The sequence below is a fragment of the Pipistrellus kuhlii genome, unplaced genomic scaffold, assembly GCF_014108245.1.
Source record: "Pipistrellus kuhlii isolate mPipKuh1 unplaced genomic scaffold, mPipKuh1.p scaffold_m20_p_1, whole genome shotgun sequence".
Lineage (NCBI taxonomy): Eukaryota > Metazoa > Chordata > Mammalia > Chiroptera > Vespertilionidae > Pipistrellus > Pipistrellus kuhlii.
Genome location: NW_023425404.1, coordinates 140,328,234 through 140,350,160, shown reverse-complemented (window position 1 = coordinate 140,350,160; position 21,927 = coordinate 140,328,234). Strand labels below are relative to the sequence as shown.

General features: G+C 41.5%; 1 protein-coding gene across 6 annotated transcripts in view; it reads left to right on the top strand.

The window, feature by feature from the left end:
* BMPR1B (bone morphogenetic protein receptor type 1B) overlaps nt 1-21,927 on the top strand; it is a 371,913-nt gene that overhangs the window by 332,596 nt on the left and 17,390 nt on the right. For all 6 annotated transcript variants that reach the window (XM_036411200.2, XM_036411165.2, XM_036411157.2 and 3 more), the window contains 4 exons: nt 1,814-1,910; nt 2,974-3,112; nt 7,214-7,406; nt 8,182-8,479. In XM_036411200.2, the coding sequence (XP_036267093.1) occupies nt 1,814-1,910; nt 2,974-3,112; nt 7,214-7,406; nt 8,182-8,479 (727 nt within the window). The remainder of the gene's footprint in view (nt 1-1,813; nt 1,911-2,973; nt 3,113-7,213; nt 7,407-8,181; nt 8,480-21,927) is intronic.

Genomic DNA, 21,927 nt, shown 5'->3' with positions numbered 1-21,927 from the left:
AGGCTTCCCTCCTTCAGCTTCCAGTAGGCACCTGGGACCTGGGCTGGCTTTCTGAGCCCTGGTTTCATCAGGAAGGAAGTCTGGAAGACATCTGGTCTAATTAGCATATTACCCCTTTATTATTATAGATATAGACTAGAGGCTCAGTGCACAACATTCATGCACTTGGGGGGGAGGAATTCCTTCAGCCCGGCCTGCACCCTTTCACAGTCCAGGAGTTCTTGGAGGATTTCTGACTGATGGCTTAAGTCCGCTCCCTGTGGGGAATGGGCCTAAGCTGCTGCCAGACATCCTTAGCGCTGTCGCCTCTGCTTGCCAGCCATCAGCCTGGCTTGTGGCTGAGCAGCACTCCCTGTGAAAGTGCACTGACCACCAGGGTTATGGGGGACAGCTCCTGTGTTGAGCGTCTGTCCCTGGTGGTCAGTGCATGTCATAGCAACCAGTCATTCTGCCATCTGGTTGATTGTATATTAATTACCCTTTTATTGTATAGGATGTCAAGCACATTTCTTCCTGCATGCTCTTGAACCAAGTGCCAGATGAATGATGATTCATGCTAGTTGAAATTATTTAATTTAGAATATATATACATGGTAGCCCCCCAAATATATGCATACACACTTTGAATAACTATTAAGTTCCAATGGGTTAAATCTGAAAAGAAACATCAATTGAGCTACCAGAAAAAAAGTGAGAATACATTTTATGGGACAGTATAAATGATCCTATATAATGAATAGGGAATATGCAAATTGACCATCACTCCATCACAAAGATGGCTGCATCCAGAGCTGAGGCCAAGTTCCCTTAAGGAGCCTTAATGAGCAATCAGGAGGAACATGAGGCTGTGCCCTCTCCTGCCCCCAGAGGGCTTGACAGGAGACCTCAGGCTGTACCCTCCACCTGACGGCTTGACAAAGGGCCTCATGGTGCACCCCCAGTGCTGCATCTGGGGAAATCAGGCCTCATCCTCCACCTGGCAGGGTTTGACAGGGGACCTCAAGCCTTGACCCCACTCAGCAGGGCTTGATGGGGGTCCTCATGTTGCATCTCCAGTGCTAGGTCCGGGGAACTCAGGCCACGCCCCCGCCCAGCAGGGCTTGACACGGACCTGAGGCTGTGGCCCCCTGATAGTGAGGCTTGACGGGGGGCCTAAGGCTGCACCACCCTCCTATGCTGGGCTGGGGGACCTGAGGCTGCGCATTCCCCCTGCCTGGTGGGGCTTGACAGGGGATCTCAGGTCATGTCCCCCACCTGGCAGGGCTTGATGCAGGACCTCAAGGCATGCCCCCCACCCTGGTATGGGTTGGGGACCTCAGGTCATGCCCCCCATCCTGGCACTAGGCCAGGGGACCTGAGGCTACCCCCCTGCCTGGCAGGGCTTGACAAGGGTGGACTGGATCTAGCCCAATGGGACAGGGGCGAGGGGGGCAGCCAGGTCTGGGTCTCACTTGAATTTGAGGTGCATGTGGGTGAGCGGGGACTTGCCTATGGGTCCCATGGCATGTCCCAGACTCCGACAGGAGGAAGGTTTTTATGTACATTTTACTAATTTTCTTTCATCTCTGACACTTTTATTATAGGAAAAGGGCAAATAACAATATTAAATTATTTCCTCTAATTAATCCCCTTTTAATGTGCACAAATTTCGTGCACCAGGTCACTAGAATTTATATAAATCAGCAGATGAAAAGTACCTCTCACATTTTGCATATGGAAGTTAGCAAGCACTTTTAGGAAAGAGTTACTTCCTAAATTTTAGGTGAAAATATTCTTTGTATCATGGTGCTATTTACTTTCTTTTTAATTTCAGATTTTGTTGATGGATCTGTACACCACAAAGCCTTACTTATATCTGTGACTGTCTGTAGTTTCCTGTTGGTCCTTATCATTTTATTCTGTTACTTCAGGTAAGTGTCCCACTTGTAGAGGTAGAATTTTGAGTTTATAATATCTTTGTCAACCTACTATCGTACCCGTGGCTCTCCAACCCCAGCTTCCTTTAACCTAATTAGATCTTAGATTTCATTGGTAATATCGTTACTATTGATGGCTATTTGTAATAATGAATCTATTAATAGATACCTATTTCATTTGCCTTCAGATATCAAAATCACCCTGATAAACTTCACCCTTAGGGAAATTAGGACAGATAGGGAATTAAGGAACTATTAATAGTTACTACTGAGTTTGATTCTAAGCAGAGAAATGAGCATGTGCAACTTAGATTGTTCTAATAATTAATTACTGAGTTAAAATACATTCCTGGTATTAAAACATTCCTGGTATTAAAATATTTTTAAGGATTATTTTAGATAATCACATTCAAGAGTTTAGTTACTATATTAAAAGTAAGTATTGTGGTTACAAATTAAACTTTTAGGCACCTAAAAACTTATTTTGTAGTTTATGTAATATCAAGGACCTTTAAATCCAAGCCTCTTGCCTTTAAAAAAAAAAATACTCATTTATGATATAATCCTGCAAATGGGATTCAAACATTTATTTCTAAACATTGGTAAAAAGTTTTTAAAGTTTATATTTACTTATCTGTATTATTGGTCTCTATATTACCTTACATGAGAGAGTTAGCCATAATGTCTTTTGAACACTAGAAATGTATATTTATGTTAATTAGGGGCACCTTAGATAGGGAAAGGCTGTAGGGAATGAATATAATGGAACTATACAGAAACGTTAACAGACTGTGGCCTGTTGGGAAATAATCAGAAAGAATGGAGAAGAATTGTAGATAGTTAAGACTGAGTAAAAACATTTAGTTTCCTTTAAAGAATCAGTTAGGGAAATAATTATAATTTGTGTTTTGAAAATCATTATTGAGGGTAATAATACCGAGCATTTAATCTTATATTTGTTTTTATTTGCGGAAGTAAAACTTGCCAGGATTACAATGTTTTGCCTGCATCATTGCCACTCAGTGTCTAAAAATGATGTTCCTCTGTGCACCTTTAGGTATAAAAGACAAGAAGCCAGACCTCGGTACAGCATTGGGTTGGAGCAGGATGAAACGTACATTCCTCCGGGGGAATCCCTGAAAGACTTAATTGAGCAGTCTCAGAGCTCAGGAAGCGGGTCAGGCCTCCCTCTGCTGGTAGGAGAAGGACATATGGCATTTAAAGGAATGTTTTCTGAGAGGAAATGTCAGTAAATACAGGGTTTCATTTTACTGAAACAGATAGGGCAGGACAAAGAGGACGTTCTGTGCAATCCGTTAGCTATCAGATCTCCGATGCGGGGCTTCCTGATAACATTTTGACATATTGGGGGTAAGGTGATTGTTTTTTAATGTCCGTGTATGGTTACAATCCAGACCCTCAGACATTCTGATAAAGAGCAGATTAGAGAACATTAAACATGGGGCCATCTTCCCGCTGTTTTCAGCCAGGATAGTATTACAGCACTTTGGCCTGGCTTTTGAAGGCAAAAGGATTACAACCAACTGGGATCGGAGCACTTTTACAAGGGAAGAAGGCTGCATTTCAGCCGGAGGGTTTATGTTTCAGGGTGAAGTCCTGGCTTTTCCATTCAGGAGAGGTTTAATTTTCTGATGGTCCACACTGCCAACCTTGAAGAAAAAATACACCGAGTCCAAGGCACTTGCTTTAATGAGAAAAACATTCTGTTCCTTTATGGACCAGGCCAGAAAAAGGTTGTGGGGACTCGGGATGGAAATAACAATTTTAATGAGAAATGTTTGCCTTTATAAACTCTTAAGATTGATTTTTCTAATCTTTGTTATCTGGTCTGGCTTTGGATATCTTGTTTACTTTATTCCTTAGGCCATTTTTTTTTTTATTTCGTGCTAAAAGTAACATTAAAAAAAAATCTCAAGGCAAGCATTTATCTTCTAGCATTATTTTTGGACATACAAAAAACTGTTTATATTTAATGAATACGACTTGAAGAGTTTGGAGATGAATGTATGCCTGAAACATCACCATAATCTATGCCATCCACATATCCACCATCTCTAAAAATTTCCCCATGTCCTCTTTGTGTATTATTATTATTTTATGATAACACTCAATCTAATATTTACTCTCTTAATAAATTTTAGAATACAGTACACTACTGTTAACTGTAGGCATTGAAGATCTGTAAGACTTACTCATCTTGCATAACTGATACTCTGTACTTGTTGACTAATACCTCTCCTGGAGGTAATAAACCAGACAGAAAACCCTTTGTGAAGTAGTCATTATGACCAAACTGGTAGTACTGAGGATGCACATTTTTCTTACGTAAAAATCATTATCAAATTGCTTGATTTTTATTTTGAAATTAATATATATATATATATATATATATATATATAAAATATAATTCTTAAATTTAAGATATTTCACATTTTTTAAAAGAAAAGTACAGATATTTACATCCCTTTTGGTATTGATGAATCGGATACTGATGCTCTTGGACTTTAAAACTATTTGTTTTCCTCCTTCTAAACCATCTTTCTCATTGCTGTGGAGCTACCTCTCTGAAGCCTTTGACCTTACTATGTTCCTTCTACTGTCCAATAGCGTTTATGGGTTTTCTATATTAGCCTGGTCTGCATGGCACACATCATCTTCTATTTCTTCTCTCCCTGCTCCCTGAGCCCTAGCATCATCAGCCTTGAGTAATGGTTTCTCAAATGCACTGTCCTCACTTGATATCCTCAATGGGTTCTGAAATGACATAACAAAACCAATTTTACCACAGGTTCATTGACATAGACAAGAGTTAAGTTCCTACAGCATCTCTCCAAGGTTATAATGAAATGACAGTGAATGAAACAATGATAACTTTATGGGGAGTTCTTCAGACTTCTGGCTCCTGGCCTAACTCACATTTTATCTCTGTGACAATTTAACCAAACTGAGCCAATCTATTAATCCTCTGTCATAACATTTTACTTATAATGTCAGTATAACAGATTAAAATACTGTTAAATTGATGTTCATATGTCTGTGTCTAGATGGACTATCACTTCTTTAGGGGTGGAGACTATACGTTGTTCACTTTGTATCTCCTCATTTGATTAAAGGGATGTTCAATAATTTGTTTTAAAAGCTTTCAACTCCAACTTTTAATGTCCTTGAAAATACTATCTTGTTTCTACAATCTAGATATAGAAAAATAGCATTTGGCTTTTATCACAAAATGATTAACAGTCAGATCGCCATGGTTCAAATCCTGGCCAGATAGAAGCCTTTATAAATTTGATCTCATTTAATCCTTATAACAACCCTGTGAGGTAGTTCTCAAACTATATCCCTGCATTACACACCAGGGGATAGGCCTAGATAGGTCGACAAGCTAGTATGTGGAGAAGCCAGGACTCAGACCCAGATGATCTGCCTCTGAAATCTGTAGTATTATTCTTCTTCCTCCTCCTCCTCCTCCTTCTTCTCCTCCTCCTCCTTATTTTTCTTCTTCTTCTTCAATATTTTATTGATTTCAGAGAGGAAGGGAGAGGGAAGGAGATAATAACATCAATGATGAGAGATAATCATGGATTGGCTGGCTCCTGCATACCCCCTACTGGAGATCAAGCCTGCAACCAAAGCATGTGCCCTTGACCAGAATGGAACCCAGGACCCTTCTGTCCCCAGGCCAACTCTCTATCCATTGAGCCAAAGTGGCTAGTCCTGGAATCTGTGTTCTTGATGTTTGTGAAAAGTGAACCAAATGTAAGTTAAATAAAACAAAGAAAGGCATTGGATAGGGGCAGGCCGGGAAGAGAATCCTATAAAACTAGTGAAGGTAAAAATCTCACTATTACAAATTTAGAATCTTGTTTTAAGACAATGCAAAGTGTGCAAAAATATGTGAGTATCTCACCTTGACACTAATTTTTTATATATTTTAACGTAAGAGGAAAATTCATGCCTTTTGTTTCTCTTTGCCAAATATTTTTATGTATAAATTTTTAAGGAAGGAATACCTTAGGGTAGTTATAACAATTAAGATAGTTTATGCCTGGCCAGCATGGTTCAGTGATTGAGCGTTGACCTATGAACCAGGAGGTCACAGTTCAATTCCCAGTCAGGGCACTTGCAGGAGGCATCCCATCAATGATTCTCTCTCATCACTGAAGTCCCTCTATCCCTCTCCCTTCTTCACTGAAGTCAATAAGATATATGTATATGTATATGTATATGTATATGTATATATGTATATATATGAATATATGTACATGTACACATATGTGTGTATACACATATATACATATATATTTTTAAATAGTTTGTCTCCCCACTATATATATTCATATATGCATTTATTGAATACATATTATATATTCAATAAATGGTAACATTTTATTTATAACATATTTATCAGAATCTGAAATGGATAAGAAAGTGAAGAAAATTCTCTAATTGAACATTATTAAGCCTCTTAAGTGAAGAACCTTTTGTAAAAATTTTTCTAGCCTTGGCCAGCATGACATTCAGTGGTTAGAGCATTGGTGAGAAGGATCTGGGGTTGGATTTCTAGTCAAGGGCATGCATCTGGATTCCAGATTTGATGCAGTTGGGGCTCGTGTGGAAGGCAACTAACTGATGTGTCTCTCCCATTGATGTTTCCCTCTCCTCCTGCCTCCTTCCTCCCTTCCATTTGCTCTAAAACTTAATGGAACAAAATATCCTCAAGTGAGAATTAACAATAACAAAAAAATCTTTTCAACGTGTATTATTAACCAAGACTTGTTAAGCAAAGTGTTCTTAACTGTGTATTTGTGTGTAGGGTGTGTGTGTGTGTGTGTGTGTGTGTGTGTGTGTGTGTGTATGTGTTGCTAATTCAGGGACATGTTAAGAGAGTACAGAGCATTATGTACAGCTGAATGTTTTTCAATGTTTACATTTCTGAAAGACTGGTAACTCCTTTATAATAAAAGGAGTTGTACACATTTTTACATAGAATAATTATTATTTTTTCTTTATGTAATCACAATTATAGTGATTGTATCTTATAGGCTTTTTATTTATATAATCAAGCCTTAAAATGGATATCCGAGAATGAAGTATACAATGGAAGTTTAGGTAGAGAAAGACCAGAAACATTGGGTAAATCAAATAAAAGCTTAAATAAACTGGCTAAATCTATTTTAGATGCAGTAATTGTTTCTTCTCTGGAGGGAAAGAAAAAGATTAAACAAATCTGTAGTGCTATGAATATACTAACAGTGTGTTTTGGGACTTAACAGGTCCAAAGGACTATAGCTAAGCAGATTCAGATGGTGAAACAGATTGGCAAAGGCCGCTATGGAGAAGTTTGGATGGGAAAGTGGCGTGGCGAAAAGGTAGCTGTGAAAGTGTTCTTCACCACTGAGGAGGCCAGCTGGTTCCGTGAGACAGAGATTTATCAGACGGTGCTGATGAGGCATGAAAACATTTTGGGTGAGTCTTGTACAGTTCAGGTTTTTCTCTCTTTTCTCTAGTTTTCTGTTAACATCTGCATAGTAACTCATCTGTCTTGACCCATTCTGAAATATATAGACATTTTCTTCTTGGCGTGAGCCCAGGAACATGGTAAGCTTCCAATAGGAGGCCTCACAGGAGGCCTAAGGCGCTTCTGTGAATGAATGGTGGGGTGGACATGGAGTCCTCTCCAGGAAATGCAATACAACAGCAACATTTCTTCAGGTTTCTGAGGGTTTTAAAGGAGCACATGTTTTGTTTAAATGTTGTGAAAAGTTGTAAGAATTTTATCCGCAGGGTTTTTTATATCCAGAGTTGATACGGATAATTGATTTCCTTTTTATTTTCTCAAGTTAGAAATGATCTAGTTGAATCATTCAACTGCAAAGGGTGTAAGTTCATCTGAAGTGTGTGCTTTGCCTGGAGTCCCTGTTTTGGAAACAGTTTCTTGAGTATGACTGTAATACCACGAGCTATATCCTGTTAACTTAAAATCATTTAAATAGCAGCAGCTGATTAAAAAGAGGTCATGTTTTCAGATACAGACTCTTAATCTTTCTCTACCCCTACTGTTTTGATTGATATTAGTAACTTCATACTGTCAGGGGCATAGTCAGAAAACTGAATGAAATGCCAAACAAAAGACACCTATGACAAAGCATGATAGTGGAGAATATGAATTATTCCTGATAATATCCAGAAAACACTTAGCTCTGAATCTGGTTGCCTTTTTATTTTTATTTTTTTCTTTTAGGGTTCATTGCTGCAGATATCAAAGGGACAGGGTCCTGGACCCAGTTGTACCTAATCACGGACTATCATGAAAACGGTTCCCTCTATGATTACTTGAAGTCCACCACCCTCGATGTTAAATCGATGCTGAAATTAGCCTATTCCTCCGTCAGTGGCTTATGTCATTTACACACCGAAATCTTTAGTACCCAAGGCAAACCAGCAATTGCCCATCGAGATTTGAAAAGTAAGAACATTCTGGTGAAGAAAAATGGAACTTGCTGTATAGCTGACCTGGGCCTGGCTGTTAAATTTATTAGGTGAGTAAGCAAGGTGAACAAATACACATGATTCTTTTCTATCACTCTTTATAGATTATACATTTTGTAGTTCAGTGCTTCCAGGACATTTAGTAGAGAAAGAATTTTTAATTAATTTTGACTTTACTTGGGAGGGAAAAAGAAGAAATGTTTTCTTTGCAACACAAAGTGTTTGGGTCAAATGCTACCGTTTCTGTGCTCATCCGTGTCCCGGCTTCAAAACAGTGTTTGCACATGGGGTTCCTAGCTGCCATGAAGCTGTTCAGAAAAGAGGTAGCTAATGTCTCTGACTATGTGGCCAGAATTCTTGGTAACATTTTAAGTAGGAAAAGGTATCACGGAAGATCTACAAATTATGTTATGATAAAGGCAATGTTTTTGATCTGATAAAGGAAAGATAACTTACACAGGTAATTTGTGAGAAAGAAACTAATAAACAAAACACAGCCAGTATTCAGCACTATTATACTATAGCTTAAACAATGACTATAACACTTGACCCCACAAATCGGCAGGTGTTATAGAACAGGGGTTTTCAGATCCTGACTGGGGGTGGTTAGGAGTGGGGGGAGTTGGGGGAGCTCCATGGGGTGATACCAGTGGCTTCTATGGAGTGGGGAGGAGGGATGCTCCATGGCTGATGCTCTGTTTTGCTCACCCTCTCTGTGCAGAGCAGCCCCTTTATCTTGCAGACGATATAGTGACAAGAAATGATCCCTATGCTTTGAAAATAAAACAGCCACACAAAGTGAGTTTGCAAAGCACTGGTTTAGAGCCATGCTCAGCAAACTGGCTCGAGAGATCTTTGGCCCCTTGAGTGCGGCTCTTTGGCCCCTTGAGTGTGGCTCTTCCACAAAATACCATGGCTGGGGCGAGTATTTTGAAGAAGTGGCATTAGAAGAAGTTTAAGTTTGAAAAATTTGGCTCTCAAAATAAATTTCAATTGTTGTATTGTTGATATTTGGCTCTGTTGACTAATGAGTTTGCCGACCACTGGCTTAGAGAGATCATCATATACCCACCTTTTAAAAGACTAAAATTAGGCTTCGTCCTTATTAAATTGTTAGGTTCTCTTGTGAACTTTTTTCCAAAGATGACTCTGTAAGATGTAGGAAAGGGCACAAAGGAAAAGCCATGGAGCTGATTAAAATTTTGGAAAATGAAACTCACGAGAAAGAACTAATGAATTCATATTTTCACCCAGAAGTGAAGACTGAGCAGTGGTTGAATAACAGGCCCAGCATAGGAAGGTCTTCACCGTCAGAGGACGACAAATTGAAGCTCTTGATCTTTAAAACAGCGCCATAGGAAATGAATGGAGCTGTCAAGTTAGATTAGAAATGTGAACCTCCTGCCAATAAAGATTATTAAATTCCCCCCTCTCTTTTAAATTTTTTTTTGTTACCTACAAGCTTTTTCAAGTCTTTTTTAGAAAAAAAATAATTTGTTCCCATTTTGCTTCTCAAATTAACAGCCTCTCTTTTCCTCCCTGTTAAATTTCTTGAGAGTTCCCAAGAATTATATGCATTCACAATCCAGTAATGCATCATATCGGGTAATGTGGCTTCTCCATTCTCTACTGAATCTTCATTACTGAGGGGGGCAGCCTTGGTCTTGGTCACCACAAGGCTTTCTAAATGTCCTTCCACTGTCCATGATGCCTGAGCCTGTTTTTGTGAAGTGCCTTTTTAGTCCAGGTTTACCTTCTCTATAGGGTCTGCTCTCTGTCTACTGCTTAACGGTGTTCCCACCACTAGATTTCCTACCATATTTGCTTTTCCTTCCTACTTTCCATTTTGGGTTGATCCATTCTAAAATGTGATGTGAGGGCCCAGCTGGTATAGCTCAGTGGTTTAGCATTAACCTATGAACCAGGAGGTTATGCTTCATTTTCTGGTCAGGGCACATGCCTGGGTTGTGGGCTTCCTCCCGTGTGGGGAGTGCAGGAGGCAGCCAATCAATGATTCTCTCTGCTAATTGATATTTCTATCTCTCTCTCCCTCTCCTTTCCTCTCTGAAATCAGTAAAAAATATAAAAATAAAATAAAATGTGAGGTGCAGGACATTTCCTTTGTTTGGAAGTCTTTGGTTTGCGCAATTGAGTAAATCCTGTTGCCATGATCTTCTCACTTGAGCTGGGCCTGTTGAGTCCTCTCTACCATGTTTCTAGGCTCTGGAGGAAAGCATTATGTAGTTGCTTCCTATTTCTAATTACTTTTCTGTGTGCTGCTGCCAGATTTATTTTTTTGAAGCATAATTTTGAATATCATCATAATTTCATCATTTCCTATGACTTTGGGTTAAAATTTAGCTTTTATTCTGAACACGTTTTACTTTCTCACATCGTCAGGTGTGTTTAATATGTTTTTTGTTTTTACCTGAATAGCCAACATCTCTCTTCTATTTAGATAACTACTACTTACCTGCACAGCTTCTTCCTTTGGAAAGCCTATCGCTATTCTCCTACAAATCTGACTTTAAGTTCGTCTTTCTTATATTCTCCCATGTGACCCTGTGCAAACTCTCATGACATTCCCCACATTATTATGCAGTAATCATTGACTACTTATCTGTCACTCACATTGGAGACGGAACGCCACGAGGTAAAAACCATGTTGTTCTGAAATTTGCATCGCTAATGCCTTTCCTGGGTGCCCATTACTTAAGTGTTGCTTCAACACTTTGTAAAATAGATAACTGAGTGATTTCATAGGGACTACAGGATGAAAGGGGGAAAGCACCTTTTCTTTTAGGTCCAGAGATCTTACACACTCTGGATTAAATCCACCTTTCTAGTTTTCTATCCCACAAAGGTTCCAACTTGTATGCTATCTTTAGCAAACCTGGAATACTTGCATTTTTTCCTTCTATATTCTATGTTTGCTACTGCCTTGTTTTTGATTGCATGTTCTATAGATTGGAACGCCCATACTTCTCCATTTACCTTAATCCAGTCTTAGAGTTAGTTTCCTGTAAGTCACTGTACTCATCCCCTAGCTAGAATTAGTGACATCATCTTTTCTACTCTTGTAGTAATTCCTGGCCCTTGGCTGTCTCATATTATAATTATTTTAGTACATGCCTCATCTTTTATACTAGTCATTGGGCATCTTCAGAGCAAGATCCATGCCATATTAATCAATGTACTAGTTTTTCCCATTTGACATGACCTAGTGAGTTACCCATTATAGGTATTCCAACATCATTTTGAAACAATAAATATTGCCATATAAAACTAATTGAAAACTCATCTTCTTTATAGGCCTTAAAACAAACAAGGAAAGTAATTATCTATTATATTTCTAAAACTTAGTTCTGCTGAGTATAGGGAAATAAACTGAGTAACCTCTAAAATTTCATGCAAACCCTGAATCTAAGAAGTGGAGAGGAGCCCAGCTGGAATGATTCAGTGATTGAGCATCAACCCTGAACCAGGAAGTCACAGTTCAATTCCTGGTTAGGGCATATGCCTAGGTTGCAGGATATATCCCCAGTGTGGGGCATGCAGGAGGCAGCCAATCTATGATTCTCTCCCATTATTGATGTTTCTATCTCTCCCTCTCCCTTCCTCTCTGAAATCAATAAAAATATGTTTTTCTTTAAAAAGATGCAAAACTTATTTTAAAAAAGTGGAGAGGAATATTTTAAGGGATAACTCAGAAATGCATTTGGCATTTATAGACTAGTTCACCAAGAAAGGAAATATCTGAGGATGCCTGTTCAGATGTGCATCTGCATTGGCTGTGGGAAGCACAGATCTCACACAGCTGAGGAATCGCTGTGAGACCATTTAGCATTCTAGGCCTCAGTCTTAGCTTCTGTTATGCAGAGGTTGCATTTGATAATTTCAGATGCCCTTTCATTTTTATATTCTAATAGATACCCAGTTCATGAAATTCCTTTTGCAATCCAGGATCCCTCTGGGGATGTCCAACTGCCAATCAGACATCCCTCTCACAATGTGGGACTACTGGTTCCTAACTGCTTGCCTGCCTGCCTGCCTGTCTGTCTGATTGCCCCTAACCACTCTGTATGCCTGCTTCATCACCCCTAACTGCTCGCCTGCCTGCCTCACTGCCCATAACTGCTCACCTGCCCACCTGATCGCCCCTAACCCCTTGCCTGCCTGTCTCATTGCCTCTAACTGCTCGCCTTCATGCCTGATCACCCCTAACTGCTCTGCCTGCCTGCCTGATCGCCCCTAACTGCCTCTGTCTCGGCCCCCGCACCATGGCTTCATCTGGAAGGATATCCAGAATGACGTCTGGATGGAAGGTCGTTTGCCTGTCCAGTCTAATTTGCATATTACCCTTTTATTATTATAGGTGTTTAAAAGAAACTTTGATCCTATCAATTTTTGAGCCTCACTTTTAAACCATGCTTTACATATTTCTTTGTCTCTCATTCTTTTCCTGACTTGCCTATTTTAGGGGTGCATGTCCATGCGTATGCACACACAGATATTTAGAGATTTTTATTGCAATTGGGGTCCAAGCTAACCCAGGTTTCAGTTCTTGGACTTCATATGTGAACTTCCTGTGAGAACTGAACACTTTACACTATCTGGTAAGTGTTTTCTCAGGCTTTTAAGTCATTTCTGGGAGGTTTCCAGAGAAATTGAGAGCAAACTGTGCTTTAGAGATTTCCTGCACATACTTTTTTAAATCCTGAATTGGTTTCTTCACACACTGTCCTGAAAGTGATATATAAGTGCTGAGCACTTCCTGGCCAGCACGGAGCTAATCCAGGTGATGCCGTGGCAGACATTACCATTGCCCACTCTCTCTTGGGAGGAGAAAACAGGACACGTGAAATCCCTTGGAGGAACTTAACAAAGCTTTTGATTGTGTCTTTTGGAGGATCAGGGAACTCCTCTGGTACTACAGCGTCAGAGTAATGTATGTTTTTAAGGGGGAAATAAATCCTGGCTTGGGGCCTCTCGGGTATTAAATTTTAAATAGAAAACCTACAATGAAAACGGGGCCGTCACACGTGTCTCCCAATTGGTGATTGTCAACTTGTCCAAGTGCGAAGGAAGCAGAGTGGCCCAGCCCAGAGGGCACTACATTTATTTCCTCAGAGTCTTTCTGCTGTCGCTATTTTTAGCACTGTGTCTGGTTTGTGTACTTAGTGGTTTTTGAAAAAAAGGGACATGGCTCAATGACTTGCTAAAGTCACAAAACTAAGCTAATTAGGGGCTGAGTCAGCTCTCCCAGTCAAGGTCTCTGCAGCCACATCCACCTCCTATTGAGTTTTCAGTTCTGAAGTTCTGTTTCTAAGAAACCCTGAGATTGCTCAGGATTTAATCACAAAAACAAGAAATGCTGCTGAAAAGTGAGGCTGAAACTCTCCTCTTTAGTTAGCATCTGAGTGGGCAGAGCTCAGGGCAGCGAGTCAGTACCACAGCTGTTTGCAAGATGGCCAGAAACACTACGGGCATGCACAACCCTTCTGCTGGGGGCTCCTGAGGATCCTTCATGCCATGGGAGGGCGCTTTAGTCTCCCTCAGAGGTGATTTAACATTACCTGGTATATGTGGTCAATTTCAAACACCACTTGTAAGCCACAAGCAAACCCATGGTCTCCCTCACATGTCTTTTGCCCCCAATTGTTCTTTCACTGTTCTAAAGAGTTTAGTTCTTTCTTTTTCCTTCCCTCCCTCCCTCCCTCCCTCCATCCCTCCCTCCATCCCTCTTTCCTTCCCTTCCCTTCCCTTCCCTTCCCTTCCCTTCCCTTCCCTTCCCTTCCCTTCCCTTCCCTTCCCTTCCCTTCCCTTCCCTTCCCTTCCCTCCCCTCCCCTCCCCTCCCCTCCCCTCCCCTCCCCTCCCTCCCTTCCTTTCATCCCTTCCCTTCCTTTCTTCCCTTCCTTCCTTCTCTCTCTCTCTCTCTCTCTCTCTCTCTCTCTCTCTCTCTCTCTCTCTCTCTCTCTCTCTCTTTCTTTCTTCTTTCTTTTTTTCCTAGATATAGAGAGATAGAAACATCAATGATGAGAGAGAATCATTGATCTTGCACGCCCTGTACTCGGGATCAAGCCAGCAACCTGGGCATGTGCCCTGACATTGAACTGTGACCTCCATGGCTCAACCACTGAGCCATGTCTACTGGGCTTATATATTTTTAATTGTTTAGATTATTAAAGTGTACATGTTTGTTTCTCCTTTTTAAAGTATATTTTTATTGATTTTTTACAGAAAGGAAATGAGAGGGATAGAGAGTTAGAAACATCGATGAGAGAGAATCATTGCTCAGCTGCCTCTTGTACACCCCCCACTGGGATGTGCCCACAACCAAGGTACATGCCCTTGACCGGAATCAAACCCGGGACCTTTCAGTCCACAGGCCAATGCTCTGTACACTGAGCCAAACCGGTTTTGGCCATGTTTGTTTCTTGTTCTCCATTACCTTTTCACCTCCCTTCTTCCTCTCTCCCACCTTCCCTCTCTGTTTTAGGCCTCAGCAACATCCAGCAAAAGACCCTGCATGTGTGCAAAGGCTCAGCAAGATAGAGCCATCTCATTGCAGCTAACAGGGGGGTTCCTAGATGGCTCCCTGGGCCATAATGGGTTCTGTGTGTGACTTTCATGAGCCTGTCAGTCTCCCCGCAGTTGCTGGTCCAGGGGGAACATGCACTGTGCTGCCCAAGCAGGGGCTTTTCCCTTTGCATAACACTTCTTGCTATCCTATATAATAAAAGGGTAATATGCAAATTGACTGAAAGGCAGAACTACAGGAACACCCTAGACTCCTCGCCCCAGCCAGCCCGCTCCATATGGCCCTCATTGGGTGGGCCAGCTGGACCCCACCAGTGTACGAATTTGTGCACCGGGCCTCTAGTGGATATATAATTAGGAGAGGCTTAATTACCATGAAAAATATTTAATACAAAGCAAGGTGAAGACAGATACTAGGTTTTTTAAGATCTTATTACCACACACTAATATAAAAATGTTTTGCCTACCCTTTATCCAGTGAATGACACTGGTATTATAAGGTGTGCCTCGTTGCACTGAGTTCTGTGGGGGGCTCAGGTTCATTCCTCAGATCTCGCAGGATCTTAGCTGGAGGCTCCACTTTCAGCCTCTCAGATTCAGCAGGAGTTCTGTGATTGCCTCCCTTGGTTACTCTAATCCTGTGGTGCACACACACCACTTAGGCACCAGGCCAGACCGAGGAGGACACTGCAGGCAGCCTGCCCAGCTGTAGGCAGTAAGGCAGCTCCTTGTCTATAGACACTAAAACCGATAATGCCTGGCTCTGTTGGTTAGAGTCATACCATGCACTGGTAGGTTGTGTGTTTGATTCCCAGTCAGGGCCAGTCTCTTTCACATTAATGTTTCTCTCTTTCCCACCCTCTCTCACTCTCTTAAAAAATTCAATTAAAAAACAAAACAAAAATTTAGTAACAGTGATCACCTTGTGCTCAGGTTCTAAACAGGGTCAGTGATGACATACATGTCCCAGCAGGTACATTGCTTCCACCTTCCCCTCCTCAGCAAGCCCTTCCCTGGACATGCAGAGGAGAAGAGGGACATCTTACTTATTTCATTTCCTCCATCCTTTCACCTTCCTTCCCCTCCCCCTCCCTACTACCTCCCTTCCTCTTCCCTCTCCTCCCTCTCTTCACACCCCCTTCTCTCTCCTCCCCTTCCCTTCTTCGTTGTCTCACAGCATTAAAGTCTTTGCTCCATTCCCACTGCCTGAAGCAGTTGCCTTGAGAGCTCTCACTTGCGTGTCCTCCTGGGTGAGAAGTGCCTTTCAGAGTGTGCACACCCTTAGGAGGCCTCTTGGTCCTCAATGTAGACCTCGTACTCCTTCGTGCTGGTTTCTTCTTCTTCTTCTTCTTTTTTTTTTTTTTTTAAGTAACGTATCACTGTTATCCTGGGGACTTTGGTCAGGAATATGAGCTCTTTTCATGCCTCTTTATGCCATACTAGCTGAAGGCACTCTTCATTTTAAGATTTATATACAGATAGATTTCATCATCCTCATTCTCACCCAGTAGGGAACTCCACATCATTCATGTAAAGAACTCCACGTTTTTGCCATATCAGCCCTCTCCCTTCCGTATATGTTGTACCTTTTCTACATGATGTAACTGCTGGTCCTTTTCTTTCCAAAACACCATCAGCTCAAGGTTTATGTTGTCTAGGGTATTGTGTAAGATTTAGTGATAACATTCAAGCTACCAGAATAGTTTTCCTGAATTTTTTTCTTACAGGGGTTAACATCTTCTCCTGACTGTAACCAGAGGGGAGTCCCCTCTTCCCCTAGCTGACATGCTCATTACCTCCAACCTCCTAAGTTACTGTTCATTTATTTCTCCGAAAATTTTAGGTATTTTTATTTTATCCTGTCCCAGATCCACTTTTCCTAAAGTTCACAAGAAAAACAACCTTTAACGTGTGATTCCAAAACAGAGAAAGGTTTTTGTTTGAGAACAATCTACTTGACACCCCTTAATTTATTTTATTTTGTTTAAATTATAGTTTTATTCCCTTCCAATTCTATTTAAGTCTGTACCACACTAGTACTCACATTAACAGGGACAAAGGCTGTGGTGGGTCTGGTGGTGGCATTCTATATAATAAAACCTTAATATGCAAATTGACTGACCAGTCACTATGACATGTACTAACCACCAGGAGCTCAACTATTCTGGTAGCTCAACACAGGAGCTTCTTACCTGGTGGTCAGTGCACTCTCACAGGCGGAGTGCCGCTCAGCCAGAAGCCAGGCTCATGGTTGGCTAGTTCAGCAGTGGTGGTGGGAGTCTCTCCCACCTCTGCTGCACATGAGCAGTAAGGAGGGGAGGGGTCCCAGACTGTGAGAACCCCAGACTATGAGAGAGATGTCTGACTGCCGGCTTCGGCCCAATCCCCAGCAGACAGACATCCCCTAGGGGTCCTATCCTGTGAAAGGGCACAAGCTGGGCTAAGGTCCTAGACTGTGAAAGGGCACAATCTGTGCACTGGGCCTCTAGTTAATTATAAAATTATAAACGGGAACAATACCCCTGCCAATCTGGAACCTAGTTCTTCATTCATAAAAGTGAGAAGAGAGATTATGTTTTCTCTATAATGAATGCAGTTTCTATGATTTTGATGGGATATTTTCAGCTCTTTCTGGTAGAAACTTGTTTCCTCCCCCCCCCCTGTAATTTTGTTGTTTATTTATACAGTTTTTGATGTTTAGAGCCTTATGCCTCTAACCTATGCTTTCATCATTGAAATGTATGTATTTTTTGTTCTTGATCCTCCTAAGTTCTTTTTATTTCAAATATATTTAATTGTAGTTTATAGGGGTGGGGAGAGGCAAAAGTAGGTTTACCGTTGTGGGTATGCAAAACAGAGAGTTACTTCTTGTGTTATTATTTATTAATTATTGTATTATTTTCCATAAGAACAAGTGTAACACTACTTTTGCCCACCATGTATTTTAAACATAAAAAAGTAGAAAGAATAATAAAACACTTAGGTAATATTTTTTTTTTTATTAATCCTCACCAGAGCATATTTTTTCCATTGATTTTTAGAGAGACTGTAAGGGAGAGGGGGAGAAAGAGATAGATAGATAGATAGATAGATAGATAGATAGCCTCCAGCACACTCCTTAATTATCAATTGGTTGCCTCCAGCACACCCCCTGACTGGGGCTTAAGATCAGACCTGCAGCCCAGGTAAGTGTCCTTAACAGCAAATCAAGCCCACAGCCCTGCAGTGCGTGGGTCAATGCTTTCACCACTGGGAAACACTGGCCAGGGCTCATATAATAATTTAAGGTCACCAGATTTTACCAATTTGCCTTATTTGATCTGGTCTTTCTTTTAAAAATAAACATAGTGTTGAAGATAGTCCTGTTGCATTCCCCTCCCTACTTTTCCCGCCTTTATCCCCGGCAGAGGTAACGAGTATCCTGAAGTTGGTATTTATCTTTCCTGAACATGATTTTAAAAACTGACTGCATGTGTGTGCAGCCACTGCAGAACATAGGATTAGGTTATGGGTCTGGAGCTGTTTCTCTGACTACTCACTTGTGAGTGTCCGTCTCTCCTGGCCAGCCTTGTTTCTCAGCCCTTCAATCTCCGTGGAAAGGAGGGGTGGGGCGCTGAAGGTGCCCTGGCCTTCCTGCCTTGTCTGCTTCCTTCTTTGCCCTCGGGCCCTCCTTCAGTTACTCTCTGCCCATGTTTGCATGTCCTGCACCATCCGGCTCTATTTGCTGTCTCTTTTTCTCCCTTTATTCTCAGTGGCCCAGTGCTCAATGATTTTAACTTTTTGTTTATAGCCTCGAAGATTACCAAGCTCAGTTTTTCTCTCTCCTTATTTAGGACAGGTAAGAATGTTTCTGGAAACCCAAGAGAGAAATGAGTGTAATTACTTTCAAGTACAGAGAACCTTCTGAGGGAATAAGAGGCAGAGCTCTATGTTTTTGAGGATCTGATGCTTTTATAATATCTGATATGAATTACTTATAATTAACATGGTGGTTGTTTCAACGTCGTGCTGAAGGCATTTGCCATTAGGTTAATAGTAATCATCTGCAAGTTAATTTGCTTAACAAAATTCTATTTGTCCTCTGAGTTATCAGTAATGATGTCTCATTTATGAACTATACATAATGGAGACTTTAACGTTTATCCTTAAATTATCCAAAGTGAACTTTACTGTAAACAGTCCTCTTCCATCTTTCATGTATATTATTTGCCTCCCCGGTGCAAAGCAGCCTCTGAGTGGAGATGGATCAGTGCTCTCCTCTTCAGGGACAGACCAAATGGTTATGACAGATAGTCAGGACTGAGAGGAGTTTACAATCTTAGGCGGGAGACAGATATTTGTACAGATACTACAAGGGGAGCACAGTTATTCAAGTACCAGGAGGAAAATCAGGTAGGGTGGAGAATCATCACGGTGGAGGAGGGAGAGGGGCGCCCAGCATTCCTAGACTGGTTAGGAACTGGTTTTGGGGGATTGGATGGGCATACAAAATCCTTTATTGTATGTTTTTCAGTGTTTGAAGGTTAAGAGCTTAGAGGTGAACTATATATAGTCTGGCCATCACAAATCTTGATTCTATTATAAGATAACAACTAACTTTCGGTTTCTCATTGATGTTTCAATGTCACACATTCCATTAGCTCTTCCTGACCTCCCAAATACAAATAATGCATTAAAGCGCTAAGCGTAGAATGGAAAGGAATTGCCTAAAATCTTTATCGGTTGTGGTCAGAGTATATCTTTGACCTGAATGCACTCCTATGGGGCCCATACTAAGATGGCTCTTAGTTTCCTTTCGCAGTAATGTTCTGGAATATAATTTAGGCGTTTTGCTGTCTTTCCATCTGTAAACGGTTTGTTTCTCTGCAGAGAACTCAGAATTCTGTATCTGGGGTCACCAGTATCTTCCTCTAATGATTCACAATTATAAAATATAACATACACACAAGCGCGCATGCGCGCGCGCGCGCACACACACACACACACACACACACACAGAAAGAGAGGGGAGAGAGAGAGAGAGAGAGAGAGAGAGAGAGAGAGAGAGAGAGAGAGAGAGAGAGAACATTAATGAAATACCTACTATGTGCTCACAGGAGAGACCTTACTTCATAATTGAAAGTGGAGCTTTTGCAGCATCTTTTAAATCTGATATTTTCGCAGTTTATCATTCAACATCTTCTCAGCCCACTTGCCTTTCTCACTATTTATTACTTAGGTACACAAATGACATTTTTTATTATACCATGTGGGTAAATACTAAGAATTTATGTTTTAATTTCTTTTTCTAGACAGAAAAGAAGCCAGAACACTAAGACTTACATTTACAGATGATAAGCAATACTAGCTATTTAGTTTTTTTTCAGTGTTATAAATTTATGCTTTAACTTTTATTTTAGGAAAATAGACTCCCTCAGTCACAACTCCTGGGAGATCACAAAGGGCCTATGGGTACCCTTGTGCCATTTCTGCTGTGGTAACTTTAGAGTACGGATTTTAGCTGGCAGTGAATTTTAAAAGGTTCCGAGAAAGAAGCTTTGAGTTTATAAGTTTAGCAGCTGTACACAGTTTTAAGATCTACAGAGGGGCATTTGCTACCCTTTAAATTCTCCCAAAGTCACAACATATTTTATGTTTGGAAGACAGAGCTTGAGGCAGTAAAATCAAGCCAAGAAACCCTCCCCCCCCCCTCAAAAAAAAAAAAAGCCACTAGTGAAAGCCTGACATTGCCTGTGACTCCACAAGATAAAGGTGATGTCCCACATTTCTAACTTTTCAGTGTTGAGGAGAAATAACATGTCAGTGCTTCAGAGTCAGTGGAGTGTGATGAAAAGAAACAGAATAAAAACACACAGACACTTTCTTGGGAATCAGGAAATAGGAAAGTTTATCAAAGACGTCCTCCAGACTTCAATTTAATGAATTTTTGTTCCTTTTCCTGTTTTGTGGTTTCTTCACCCATCAGCACTAGGGTTTACTAGTCTTCTTCCTAGTTCCATTCATTTCTATTGAGGTAGCTCTTGTTAAACCTACTATGTGCATACCCCTGTGCTGGCAGCAGTGTTCCATGTCTCCTTTAATCATCAACCTATCAGGCAGTGGTAGTTCAACCACTTTGAAACACGGGGGGGTGGGGGGGTGCAGAACTGCGGCTCCCACTCCCAGTGGTTCTCCAGATCCAGCCTGAAGACAGGGGGTCCATTCATCACAAGTTTCCTCCCAGTCTGTAGAAAGAATTACAAGTGGGTCATGTTGGGAAATTTTCATAAAGGTATTATATTCAACTAGTGGCCCGGTGCACAGATTTGTGAACCATGAAAGGAAATTATTTAGAATTCCTGGGCCGGCTGCAGCTCAAAGGGCATCAGAGGAGAGGCCAGAAAAAGGAAGAAAACTCACGCTCGGGTCTTTTGGCTCCAGTGCAGGGACTAATGCAGGCGGTCCCGGGTGGTGGCCAGCAGAGCAGGACTGGGGGAGATGTGCCAGACATGCCCTGGAGCCAACCTCCCGTGGTCCCTCTCCAGCCTGGCAACACCTAGGGTAGCACCTTGGCTCAAAGGGTATTTGCAGAGTAAGCGGGGTCCCTCTGGCAGGTGGAGTCCCTTGGCCTGGCTTGCAGGGATCAGGCTGAAATTGGCTCTTTGACCCTCAAGGGGTCCTGGAGTGCTGAGGGAGGGCACTCTGCAAAGTTGCTGTGGTACAGGGTGTGGAACTCAAATGCAAGTGTGCAGTAAACCAGATTCTGGGCCGACAGTGCTCCAGCAGCAACATACGCATGGTGGAAGGTGGGATTGGATTGCCCCTTGAGGGTCCCTGCAAGGAATCTGGCTCCCTCCTCTCTGGTTCTTGGGTGATGCACCCTGGAACCACAGCTGCCAAGTCACTACAGCTCGGCAGCTCCACATTGAGCATCTGCCCCCTGGTGGTCAGTACGTATCATAGGTATTAGATGGTTGG